At 40.4% G+C, this 13798-nt stretch overlaps 1 protein-coding gene across 3 annotated transcripts in view; it reads right to left on the reverse strand.

Moving 5' to 3' along the window:
- The window catches only part of EPB41L4B (erythrocyte membrane protein band 4.1 like 4B), a 164814-nt gene that overhangs the window by 45557 nt on the left and 105459 nt on the right, over window positions 1–13798 (reverse strand). For all 3 annotated transcript variants that reach the window (XM_052704243.1, XM_052704242.1, XM_052704241.1), the window contains exon 18: window positions 6240–6365. In XM_052704243.1, the coding sequence (XP_052560203.1) occupies window positions 6240–6365 (126 nt within the window). The remainder of the gene's footprint in view (window positions 1–6239; window positions 6366–13798) is intronic.

Raw genomic sequence — 13798 nt, forward strand, 5'->3', positions numbered from 1 at the left:
ATTGCCCTTTCTTTCTGCCTAAGGATGCCTGGGAGGTCTGATGCATAACAGGTTTTTCAGCTCTTCATCAACATTTTTGTTATTTGTCAACCACACTGATTTTGGCTGATCTCATTAGATAATACAGGATAAGCAACACATCATTGGGAAAAACATCCTGCCAAGGTGAACCTAACTTGGTGATTTAATATGCCAAACTTACCATTTCAGGCAGAAAAACATGATGATTAGGTCTCACAGGAATGGACTGCTGTTCCTTCCCCCAGAGCAGGGCTGAGAACCATACATCTCCTGGGCTATGGTTGGCTCCCAACACCTCACTGCAGTTAGCACCATTCACCTCATCACATACTGGCACTTACAGCCAGGAGATAAAACTGACACATTGACAACATGTTGTCACAATCTTGTGATACCACTGTCATACTTGCCTCCAATATCTCAGTGAATAACTTATAGATTTCTCTTTTTCCCACATTCTGTTTATCTAAATCCTCCCTCCTCTCCTGCACCTCAGCAAAGTTACCACATCATTTCCTCAGCTCCTTCCCTATCTTCAAGGTGTCATTGCTGATACGCTTCTAACCATATATCATATATTGATCATCCTGGCCCACACACAACCAGAATCTTGTATTTTTTTTACCTAACTCTCTTCATTTTCTGTAGTTGAGCAACCCTGTTTCCATTCAGAGATAGAAGGCAGAGAATGTGAAGAAGAGCTAATTTTGAATTCCACTGTTATGAACAATTACAAGCAACATGACGCTGCACCCACCTGTTGTTGGATCTGAGAGTCCCAGCCCAATCGCTTCTCTTTCCTTAGCCTGAAAACTTCTGGAGAGTTTATTGCTCATCCAAGCAGGTGACTAATAGCAAGGGCTGTAGCAAAGCATCGTGTGCTTTAGGAGTTGTGCAGGCTTCCCCCACAGCCTGTACATCTCAGCCACAACCTGCTGTACATGCATAATTCCAGCTCTGATCTCTGCACAAAGACAGTCAAACTGTGGGGTTGCTTTTTGCTGTCAGTAAGGATGGGTAAGGGGAGGGAGAAGAAAGCAAACAGGATCTCTTTTGTGATGGAAAGAGGTTAAAAAGTCAGAAAAGCTGATGGTTTCAAGGTACTTAAGTCAACATCTAGTGAAAGCTGAGAGCTCCTCAGGGAATCCAGAAGGATTTCTTTAAGTCCTGTTATAAGAGAGACTGGTTAGATCTAAATCCTCAAATGTCTTCCCCTCACCTAATCTATTTTCATTCATGACCTGATTAGGGTTTGAATCCAGCGTTTGGAGCTTTATCCTTATGCGGATAAAGCTCCAAAGACTCAGTTTATATAAAGATAGTGAATTATTTCTAAGAGCAATAGCAAATACACCTGGATGTTCAGGTTGACAAGTCCTTACATTTGAATCTTTCCATAAAGGGCACAGCATCACAAAAAAGGTAAGGAGTCACCAAAAATGTAGCCAAGAAAGACTAGGTCTCTGAGTCATTTCAATTAATACACTCTTTCTACTATAAACACTGCATACGTCCCAGTCTCATTTGGATTTGTAGCGACTGCTTGTATCTATATAGAGAGTACAGGCTGCAGGTTGATACCGGTACCCATGTTGACCTGAGACATTTCCTGCAGCACAGCTGAATCCTCTCCTGGATGCAGCTCAAGACAGCACGAACAACATGCACTTCTTCACGTGTTTGAAAAACTTGAAGCAAAACTGCATCATCATCACCTGTACCTGCTTCTTGGACAGAGAGGAAAGAGAGACATGGCTATTGATGCTGGTATAAAAATTTACAAGTGTATAGGCTTGGGAGGAATGACAGTGTGAGAAAGGGGCCAGAGGAGTGAATGTGCCTTTGTTTACTAAGAATCAAGGCAGGAGAATCAATTGCTGAGGAACACAGACCTGTCCAAGGAGACCCTTACCAAGGGTTTCCCCTGGGGCTGATAAAGCAGAAGCAGAGAATAGAGCACTAACTTGCAGGGTTGTGTCTGGGAAGTGGAGGATAAAACCTCAAGGAAAGAAACAGAGGGGAGGAGAATGCCTTTTCTCATCACTTTTGTCTTAACAAGCAACCCACAGTTGCAACAGGTTAGGAATACAAACACCACTTGCAGAAGATTTCTGGAACAAAACACAAGTTCTATGCCAAAAGAAGGAGCCCTGCTGAGATGGTTGTACATTTGCTCAGGAGCCTGCACTTAATGCCAAGAATAATTAGGATTTGTCCACACCCAAGTAGATACAAACAGCAACCAAAACCTCTTGTGCCCATGAATTGGGCCATGGACTGCTTTGCAAAATGGACTCTTTGTGATACTAACAAGTTGTCCAATCAATCACAGCATATCAGCACTGACTCATGCAAGCTGCAAAGGGGTTCTAAATGCCAGGCAGAGCTGGTCTTTTGTATTCTGGCAGCTCCTCCCTGCTGCCTTATACCTCTCTCTCTCTCAGATGAAGAGCCTGGAATAAATGAAAAAAAAAAAAAAAGAAGAAGAAGAAGAAGAAAAGAAAAATGTCAGTCGCTTTGCAGTGTTTAGTGCTCCCCTGGAGCTTAATTATGTGGGAACTGAGATACGCAGTCTGTCAGCAGGAAGGTGGCAGATCCCTGTAGCACAGTTAGAAGGCTGTGTTGTGAAATACTGCGGTTTTGTTCTAGACCTACAGATACCCACGGTAGGGCAAACTGCAGATTCTCACGATAACATGTGAGTTCCTCACATTTCTCATCCGTGATGTCTGCACCAGTGCGCTCCTGGATTTGGTTTCAAGTATCCTCACACCCTCTGTACTTCGATTCTCCAACTTGCAGAAAGGCACATAAATATTTCCATCTTCACCACACAAACAAAGTCACTCTTGTTAGTCTCCTGCTGCTCTCTAGCTCTACACCACATGCAGGGCTCAGCAAATGGCACCGTAAACTCAGAAATGTTCAGTGTCTAAGTCAGGACTGTAGTCACAGGAGATGGTATATTGCCCCCTAGGAAAGCAATAAACAGCTCTTCAGCATGATTCAGAAATGAGGCAGTGCAGAGACCAGCTTGGAGGATATATTTTCAAATGTACCACATCATTTACCCTGTTTTTATATTTGAAATCATAAGTATTAGAATCATTCATTTCTAAGACTCCCTCAAGTTGGTGTCTAGTTGCCAAAAAGAAAGAAAATTATATAAAATATCCTGCCCTAGATTTCATTGTTCACTCACAAACATTTACTCAATTGCCAGCATTAATGACAAAGAGCTTCTTCTACCACACCCAGGAGATGCCTTTATAATCTTGTCACATCCTGTTGTTAGTAGCATATGGTATTGAAAACATCCTCACTGCTTGGAAGAGAGAGCTGGTGCAAATATTTCAAGCAAGTTTGTTAATTTTGGATCTGATCCCACAGTGCACCAATATTTTTTCACACTTTTACACCTAACTATATAATGATAACATCCTGTGAAATTTCATGAAGGATGGTTTAGACCATAGACTTCTGGGGATGTTTAAAAAATAGATTAGTAGATACTCTATCCAGCTTTTAAGAAAACATTTTACTTCAAATAGCATGTGCGTAAGATATGATCTGTTTTTTTCTCCTTCCTTTTACAAGGTGGAGGGGAGCAAATCCTCAGCTTCTAGTAACACCATATAATAAAGAAAGATCTATGGAGTACATGAGGAAAATCAGCCCGTGTTTCTATACGGCAACTGAAACAGACTTTTCTTTACAAAACATAGTTGTACTTTTTGCTCAGGCTGCCTTGTAAATTGAAATATGTCAGTACAGAAGACAAAAGATGAGAAATTTGAGGGTATTTCTTTTAAAAGAATGAGGCTGGAAGGCTTCAAAGGATTTACTGAAGCCAAGACAGTGCCAGGCAGAGAACAGAAGGGTTAGTCCCCCAGATATACTGGGCAGCAGGAGATGTCAGATACGGTCAAAGAGGGGCATGATCACAGCCCTGAAGGAATACATGGAATTCAGTGGTTGTCTGACATGAAGATACTATTTCTTATCTGCCCCCTGCAAAGGATGCTCTAAATGTCTCTGGGCAGTGTAGTGCAATCCCGGCTCCCTTTTCCCTGAAGGTGACTGAATTGCCACCGGGAAATGGTTTACCTACTTGCATTCAGCCAGATTTTCATGCAGCAGGGAGTACAAGAGATTACCGGGCGTTTTTATGGCAAGTTGGTAAGGTGGTTTACTGGGATTCCAAGTAGCCCCCTCCATCCTCCCATTTTCTAGGTTACAGACAATGCATTTCCTACTGCCTTCTCCTCCTTTAGTCTACCCTTTTCCAGCACTTGTCTAGCCACAGCTTCTTACTGCAATGACTGACCACTGCCTCATCTCTATCTACCTCTTTTTGGAATGTGTTTGGGAAGGGTAATAATTCACATGTGCAGGAAGAATTCATCTCAGTATCACAGGCATTCCTGCGACTAAGAAGGGAGCTGAAGGAGGATTTCCAAGTAGAGGTGACATCCTAGCTTGCTGGCTACCCATCTTAAGCCATACTCCTTTAGCACTGAAACCTACAGGAATTTCAGACTGAACTGCATGCCATTATATTTCCACAGCATGTGATATCCTGCAGCAGCCTTCCTTCCATTTCTTCAACCTGAAATCATAAGGGGCCAAGCCTATGACATGTATTTAATCCAACCTGACTGCTAAGCCTTGTGCAGAACATCATGGGTATGAAGGAAAAAAGGAGATGCTCAGGTTGTTCTGAACCTTATTTGCCAGACAGCAACAGCTAAAGAACAGAGTTGTGGCATGATGAAAAAGCAACCCAGGATGTTCTCAGAAAACCTCAGGGTGAAAAATTAAATCAGGGCAGGTGAACTGAGAGATGCATATGTTTAGCACATTTTCTATCTTGCCTTAGTAATGCTGTACTCTGAATGCAGCAGCACACACTGCTTTCAGTCCTTAACCATCCAGTCAAACATGATCATTAAGTATATTCTGGGGAAAATACAAACTTGAGAAATACACCACGACATCCTGTAGAAAAGAGTCACAGAGGAAAAACAGAGGGCAAAATCGAGGGCAACCAGACAAGAAAAAGGCTGCATAAAGCACAGTTGATATAGCACAGATTTCAGAAAGAGGTGAGAACTGCTTTAAGCATAACAAAGAAAAGAAAAAAAAACAATCCTCCTTCCCCTGCATGCTGTCAGATTTATTGTTTCTGTTTGTGAAATCTAGGGCAGTCAGAATTAAAAAAAAAAAAGAAAAAAAGAGATAATTTCTTAGGTCTATCTAGACCAGAGTTGTCTAGTTCTTAGATGAAAGATCTGCCAGGGAACAACAAACACACAAAGATGATTGTTAACAAAATCTTTCCAGGGCAAGCTGACCTGCTGTGTTATTGAAAAGACACAAAGTGATGGAAACACCAATATAATTTCTATTCAAAAAGAATAGTATGCACAAGGATAACACAGGAACTTGGATAAGTTATAAGAGTCATTCTGCCTCTACTTTTGTTCCTAAAGCATTCAATTTGGCTTTATTTTTGTCACAAATAGCTTTAGCTTTTGTCCACTAATTACACTTGCAAGGAATCATATATTTTAGGTTTCACTTAGATTTACTTCTCACTGGGAAACTATCTTGTTACAGTCCTGCCATCTAACAGTAACTTTCATTTGTATGGCATTGCTGCAAAACTTGTGGTGTCTTTGAAATGTGGTGTATCTGATGTCAACACTGAAGTGCAAATAGCAGCAGGAAACTTAGTACAAGGCATGCTAACAAGTAAGAAAACCATAGACTAACTAACATTTCACATTAGAATTATTAGAATCCCCTAAAAAAGACTACATCTGGTTGCATAATGTTATTACAACACCTTTAGCCATAGTTTCCATGAGTGTTGGGCAGCCTCAGAAAACTCCAGAGGTTAATGCTTCTCAGCTGCAAAGTAAGCAACAGCTGGCATGACAGAATCAAAACACAGAGATTTCCTGAGACACTCTTGGCTGTATTATTTGTGTCAGTAAGGACAAATTTCCCATTTCCATCATATCAATCACAGTGACATAACTGAATAAACTGCAGAGCAGCTAGAGAAAGCTAGGTCAGTATGGACACGCTTGATAAAATAAGGTGCTTCCTCAGGAGTGACATGGTTTTGAAAAATTTCTGTAGGCTATACCTAAATTAGGAAATAATACCAAAATAAAGGAAGTAATTCCAAAATACATTCAAGCACAGATTACCTGAGTGCCTACTCTGAAAGCAGCTTCTACTTGAGCTTTAAGAATGTTGCACTTCATATGATCAGGGACAGAGGAAGGCGACACAGGGGGATGAAGAGTCTTTTCAGGTACCTTTTTCTCTTCAACCTATTTTTAATAGAAAAGACAAGCACAGTGATTTACATTAGAAAGATAAATCAACAAGATGGTAAGACTTCCAGGTACAACAACTCAATTCACCAATGCAGGATAAAACTTACATGCTAATAACCAAATAAATATGTCTTACAATAAAATATTTCAAAGCATTAAATGACTTGATACTATTATCACAACAAAAAAAGCCATCAGGAAAGCCTGATTAATAAAAGAAAAAACTATCTCACAGAGCTAAGAAAGATGGAAAAAGCCCAGCCAGACTCTGGAGTCACTGCCAAACCTGTGATCACACTGAGTAAGCACATTACCTCTAGAACATCACAGGCAAGCAGAAGTGGGAAAGTTGCACAGCATTCAACTGTAGTGAACTCTGGTTTCTTATACCACTCTAAGAATGTAAAGGAGCTCTGGAAATTTAACCAGGGGGATTTGAAGGGATCTCCACATAATTGCAAGCCAAGTGAAATCTCTTTTATCAGAGAGTGGAAAAATTGCTGCTGCTTCTGCTTACCTACTGTCAACACCTTACCTACTCAGTGTTCTGGATCACAAATCTAAAGCCTTGGGACAGCTAGCTTAGTGACCTGTTCAAATATGACCTAAAGGTTTTGTGCCTTGAACAAACAACATCCAGCAGAAATGCCAGCATAAATAAACTTCCCATGCAGAAAAGAGAAAATAAAAGGACAATGTAATACTGATGTATAAACAAACTGGGTATGGAAGAGACCAGGTTTGTAAACGCAAACACAACCAACCACACTGCAATTTCTCATATTTTTAAGGAAGAACTGGCTGTTCTAACTTTCCTGTTCTTTCTGGAAATGAGATCTGAACAACAGATGAACAGTAGCCCACATTATGCTTTCATTTTCCTCTCATGTTTCTGCAAAGTGTGAGTGGCTGCATACACCCGGACAGAAGGAAGCAGAATGCTGTCGTTCAGACCTAACTGCATTCTCTGTGACCTCCAGTCCAGCTGGAACCCCCCCATGGCTACCTACTGGCTGATGGTAATTAAAACCTCAGTGACCCTTCTCTCATGTCCAAGATCAGTCACAGACAGAAAGGAACTTCATGTTCCAGGGGCACTTTCTGCAAGTGCAGCAAATCACAAATATAGTTTTGTCGACTGAGAGGAGACCATTTTGTAAATGTTGTTGGAGGAAGAACCAGATCTGTGCAGAGTTCTATTGAGACTGCAAGATATTTATCATGCGTTCTCAAAGCTGGTCCAGCAGACTCCTGCACCCAAAATGTCAAAGCTGCCAGGTATGATCTCAAACAACTTACTGCTAAAGGACTGCCCATCCTGAGATTTTTCTTTATCTGTCAAATCTCAAATAATTCTTACAGGCTTATTTGCCAAGCCACATTTACTATTTTTAATGGAAGATATTTTTGGACATTTCACTCTCCTCACTTTCCTCTTAAGGGGAAAAGAAAATATTAAAAGTGAAAAGTGACAGCTTCGGGCTGGAACAACTTACAGAACTGTAGCTATCTATTTAGTTTTGACTGTAACTTTAGTTCTGGCAATAATCTGAAAAAGAAATATTCATTTGCCATAAGTGTTTTTTTTCCTAGGGTACTCATGAAGATTAAGAAGTGGAGATAATCAAAAGAAAGAAAAAAAACATGGAGAAAGTACAACTTCTCCTTGAGCAACAGCCTTGTTAGCCTGAGTGCACTGCTATACAAAAAAGCTGCCACAGTTGTCAACTTTTAATAGTATTGATTTCTAACAGCAAAAAGAATAACACACTAAGCAATGACATTTCTAAAGGCCGTGCAACACACCACCTTTGTTTTAACACTGGATTCTAATTAAATAATGTTTCAGCGAAGCAAGATTAAGTAATTGCATTTCACTAGCTAAATCAAGACAACTGATGCTTATGAGGACATAAACTTGCTTCTTAGCCTCTTCTGTCCATATAGGAATATTGTCCAGTCCTTACATTCTTCTCCTGCCCAGTTTCCCCACACTGACCAAAAGCCCTGCAACTGGGAATCTCCATCCAACAGGTCTAAGCCACCTGCTGCATAGAATTATATCAGGATACATCCCCAGTGTGGTCCTTGACATGCCAGTCACAAACTATGATCCTCATTACGAGAAGGGTCCAAATGCTGCTGCCTTGGCTGAAAATGGGCACCGAGTTCTGCACCAGTCTTTCTTTGGGTCAGACTGTAAGCAAGCAAAACTCACTTTGCTTGCATCCATGAGCAGCAGCATCTCTGCAGACTGCTCATAGGTGATGCGCAGACACTGCTGCTGCTTGGGCTCGTCTTGCTCCCCAGGTGCTGAGCCAGCGGCCCAAGGCCACTGCCTCTGCTTACTGCCAGAGGAAATGTCAACTGCACACAAACACCAATGGGGCCTAGGGCTGCTCAACCTGACCCAGAGTCCTCTAGTTACTGAACATACCTGAAAAGGCAAACACATCTCTGCCAGCCTGCCTTGGCAACAACAGACCCTGCGCCACAGTGCAGCACACCCTGAGTCAGCCCTGAACTCAGCCCTCACGCAGCTGATTATCTGAGCCTATTAGACATACATTTGCAGTGGCATCCAAGATCCAGATGAAATGTGAACTCCAATCACAGAACAAAGTAGCAACTATTTATTTTAGACTATTAGCACTTCAAAGCAGCTATGTAAGTTCCCATTGTTCTTTAATGTCATCAATCTTTACATATAACCCTGTTAATCTCCTAATTAATCTCCTAAAGTACAATTGTCACCAAGAAGGAAAAAAATAATGACTACATAAAACCATACAGTAACTTCTGAAGTTCATTTTCTTAGTTCAAACACAAACCTGACAGCATTATGGAGTCTTTATATACTATTACTGCAAGGAGAGCTGTAATATACTTTATTTCATCATGGAATAAAGAAATCTTATGCTTCTAGAACCCTTATTGCTTGCAATGATGAGTGAAGCATGCAGACTGCAGCTGGGTATTTAGATGCTGCACCAGGTTAGCAGTTATTAAAATTTTATTTTCACTTATAAACTAAAAGCATTCAGTGTGGAAGTTGTTAGAAGTCTAAATATGGCACAATGTTAATGAAACTGCCAATCTTATCTTTTCTTATTGTGTACTTCCAAAAAGTCTGAGATGCTAGTTTTAAGTGACTGTCTGAGAGTTAAGATTGAATTTAAAATAAATAATCTCCTTGCTTAAAATTGCAATCTAAATTCATCTTAAATGGTCTGTAAATGAGAAAAAAAAAAAGTTGACGTTAACTTAAGCTACCTGATGGCACTCCAGTTTTCCATATCCACTTCTTCTGGTGCTATAAGATAGCAATGTGTTCATATCCCTTTCACCACTGATGCAGAACTTTATTTTTCCAGAGAGGGAGAATTGCTTTTAAATTGATTTTGATAGAAGTGGGGTGAATAAGCTTATATATACATGTATATACATACAAACTAGATGTATTTTTCTCTTTGTAAATGAAGACTTAGATTTACTTTTCTCTTCTCAAATATTTACTTTAAATTCAATTACATTCACTGACACTGGAACTGAAGGCAGATTTGTACAGTGTTAGATAATGATGACACAAGCTTTGGTTTGCAAAGCTAACTGAATATTAAGTACATGTACAGAATACAAAAATGAATCACGGCAAAACCATTTCTATACTTAACATTTCCATTCCCTCTGTTCTGAAAGGTTCATTCTCTGTTCCATATCAAACTTCTCACTGATAGAAAGATTAATTATCTTTTGCCTCCGATAATTTATCAGTACTCCTTCAGCCAAACAGTAAGTTTAATGCACATCTTTGGCTGAAGACTTCTGAGGAATCAAATGAATGTTTTGGTTAAGGCATGTTCTCCACTGCTAGTAATCACAGCAGGTTGGAGGCAAGATTTTAATGACAACAGCATTGATATGCAGATTCTGAGTGCACATTAGCTATGTACAATCATAACCCTTGGTTTCCTGGGACTCACATATACCTGCTAACATGCACAGGTCTGGGATGGTAACCCAGACCTGTGGAGGCACGAGCTGGTGCTGGAGACCCCATGATTATAAACAAATGTAGACCTGGAGCTGAATGAAACTGGTATTCAGGGGCAATGAAGGCAACAAAAGCATAGTAGCTAGCATGTGTAAAGGTCACCAAGTATAGTAAATTTGAACGGGAGACGAAGATGCAGATCAATGAAGAAAGACCAAGGTGTAAAAGCATATTAGCAACAAAAGTGTGCTAGCAAAAAAGGCCCCAGACAGATTCTAGAATGAGGAAGATGCTATCATCACGAAAATCACATCCCTGCTGCTGACGTACTCACTGCAGCATCCCTTCTGCCTCCCCATTGCAGTGAAGCCACCAACCTTAGGACCCAGGAGTAAAAAGGATGGTGAGTGTAACACCAGCAAAAGGGGTAGAAACAATTTAAACTGTACCATTATTCTTTCTTCTTTTGTAATAATTATACCCAGACTAATAATGGTCAGACTCTACAGATTTCACAAATTATAACTACACATCCTTGGTTTTATATCACATATACACATGTATACATGTGCACACGCGCAGACCAGAGGGGACAGGAAAAAATGTACTGCAAAAAAGAAAATTAGAAATACATTCTCAGCTGCAGTATTTGGCCCTGAGACTCCTGGAGATTAAGAAATCCACCAGCACAAAAGGGCATGAAACACATGTTGAAATTGACTTTTGTCATTTAGTAGGTGGACAGACACGTCTACTATACCAAACAGCCCTGGAAAAGAGATTGGACACATCCATTCATCATTCCCATGAGACAGAGTTTGCTGTAGCCAACAATCAAATTAATTAACTGCTGAATCTAATTTACCCAAATTCTCGTTAATTCTCCTCTGGGTTGATTATTAGGTCTGACAAATTCCAGCCCCAAAGCACTTTGCTTGAAAAAATAATAATTAGCAATGGGCAGAGAGCAAATGAAAGTTGGGACTCCACAATAGATTTGGAAACCATGTTTGTTCTCAGAAATAGAGTGAGCGAAGCAGCTCCACAAGTACTCCACTGGTTTTGTTTAAGCATACTTTTAAGAGGACAAAAAAAACAGGGAATAAAAAGCACTTAATGGAATAGAAAGCAATGGTGTGGTGCAGGAGAAATGTTGCAGCTTCACTTTTTTCTCAGAAGCTAGACATACTGAGAACTCATTAAAACCTGTTTGCTGCTGGACTCAGTAGGTAGTCAACAACTGAAACCAGAGGAGGCTTAAGAAGGCCACACTCTCAGTGGAAAAAACTTGTCAGAGTTCAATGCCACTCAATCCTGTCTAACTTGCCCTGCTGCTTTTGTGCTGTGTGGTGCTCAGCAGCATTTCAGCCTGGGGTTAGCGCAATATTTAAAGCAAGTCCTCCTTTCACTGCAGAAGCCATCTGCTGAGGCTGTTCCATGTTCTACTCAAAGCTCAAAAATGAGTGGTTTGTTTGTTTTAGCTTTGCAAGCTCTGGGTATACATTTCATGAGGATCTGTGGTTTAGTGCTAGTGGTGGCAATGGTGATGAGGAGACGGTTGGACTAGATGATCTTGTAGGTAATTTCCAACCTTGTGATTCTATGATTCTATGATTCTAAGTCAGAAAATTGTGCTTCAAGAAGGAACGACAAGTGAGGGGCCAAAAGAATTCAAAATTCACAACCCACTTTTTGTAATAAGAGGTCTTCCTTCCAGTGGGGCATATTTCAAGGGCACATACAACAATCAGATGGCTCAGAACAGTAACTTTCACAAACCTTGAGGGCCAAGCCTTCGCACTCACCTACATGGTAACTGTTTTTCATAGGATCGCTGCACAGCTCCTAAAATTGAATCTTCTCAGACTGTCAGTGGAGGGTTTTCATTACACTGCCTGTGCCTGTTGCCTGGCCTTCTGCAGAGCTTCTGCCAGAAGCAGAAGCAATTAGCAGTTCCTAGGACTCAGTGCAAGACATTTTCATCAGCTAAGCTTTGACTGATGGAAGTCTCATTGCAGCAGACACTGGCTGCATTTGCTGTGCAGCTGCATTTTTTGGGAGCATTGACTTGCTGTGGTACTGAGTTTTGTTCATTAGTACTTAAATAAATAATCCACCTGACTGCAGACAAGATTCTAGAGCTGTCAGGAAAAGCCAAAGGAAATCATTAGTTATAGAAGAGCTGAGTTCTCCCCTCGCAGATTTTCAGAAACAAAAAAAGAATGAGAGGATCAGAAGTCAGGCTTATCCATGCAGAAGTTGCAGGGATATTTTAGGAGACAAATTGTATGGTATGGTGGAATATAGGACTGAAGTGTTTTAATTCTCTTTTAATGAAAGAAAAAAGGTCATAAATCTACTCATTTTGAGATCACAAGGGTACACAAGGGCAGATCAGCTGCTTGGCTCTTTTGCACAACACAAGCCAAACTAGTTTAACCACTTCTGCACTATGGTCAGCATGGAGAGATTCCTCCAGCTGCTTTGCTTTAGCATTTTGAAGATGCCAAACTGAGCTGTCAATAAGATCAGTAACGTAAGACTATCTTTTAAAGCATGCTTTGGGTGTTGCACATAGGTAAGTGTTGTGAGCTGGAGTTAAGACAGAGTATCAAGAAATACAACTGAACTACAGTGCTCTGGTCATGTGATGGTGGGTATTCACTGGATGAAATCACAAGATGAAAAATTTTACTTTGGCAAAATATGTCAATGCTTAATTAGCTCTGCCTATAAAATCTATACTTATTTTCAGTTAAGAATACTTCTAGAGGAACTTCACATCCAGGCTGTGTGGCAGGATTTTCCATTTCCCCCTTATTTGTCTCCTTTACAATTTGACTTTTTACCCCTCATCATAACAAGCAAATGACAGCTCCTTACAGATAAGAATGAACAATTTTGGACAAAAGTCTAAGACATTCCACCTTGAGGTGTTAATTCAGCAAATTCAGAACAATGCCTTATGACATAGGTCATTGCCTCGTGACTCTTCAAACAGCACTTGATGAGGGAAAGCCTAGGCATCAGGGAAGACACAACCTAAAAAGCGCCCTTGGTATAGAGACCAGAATAGGATCATTACAGCTTCCATAACATATTGATTTCAATTACCTAGAATGTAGGAAAGATAGTCCAATATCTGATTTTAACTTCCTTAATGACTGTTGAATAACATTAACAATAAAAGGCTACCTGTGAAACCAAGGCAAAATAATTTGAGCTCTCACTTGAACTGACAGAAAACATTCCAAAAACTTTTTTTTTTTTAAACATCTATATTATCAGTCGGGGGCCAGACCACCTCATTGGAATCCAGTGGCAATGTCTCACTGACTCCACTGGGCTCAGCTCAGGACTAATCCTAGAGGGCTTATTACAAACAAGAGGTGCAGACCACTGTAGCTCTATCCAGAATAACCTCAAGGAATAC

Source organism: Tympanuchus pallidicinctus, unplaced genomic scaffold (genome assembly GCF_026119805.1).
Source record: "Tympanuchus pallidicinctus isolate F22 unplaced genomic scaffold, pur_lepc_1.0 scaffold5, whole genome shotgun sequence".
Classification (NCBI taxonomy): Eukaryota; Metazoa; Chordata; class Aves; order Galliformes; family Phasianidae; genus Tympanuchus; species Tympanuchus pallidicinctus.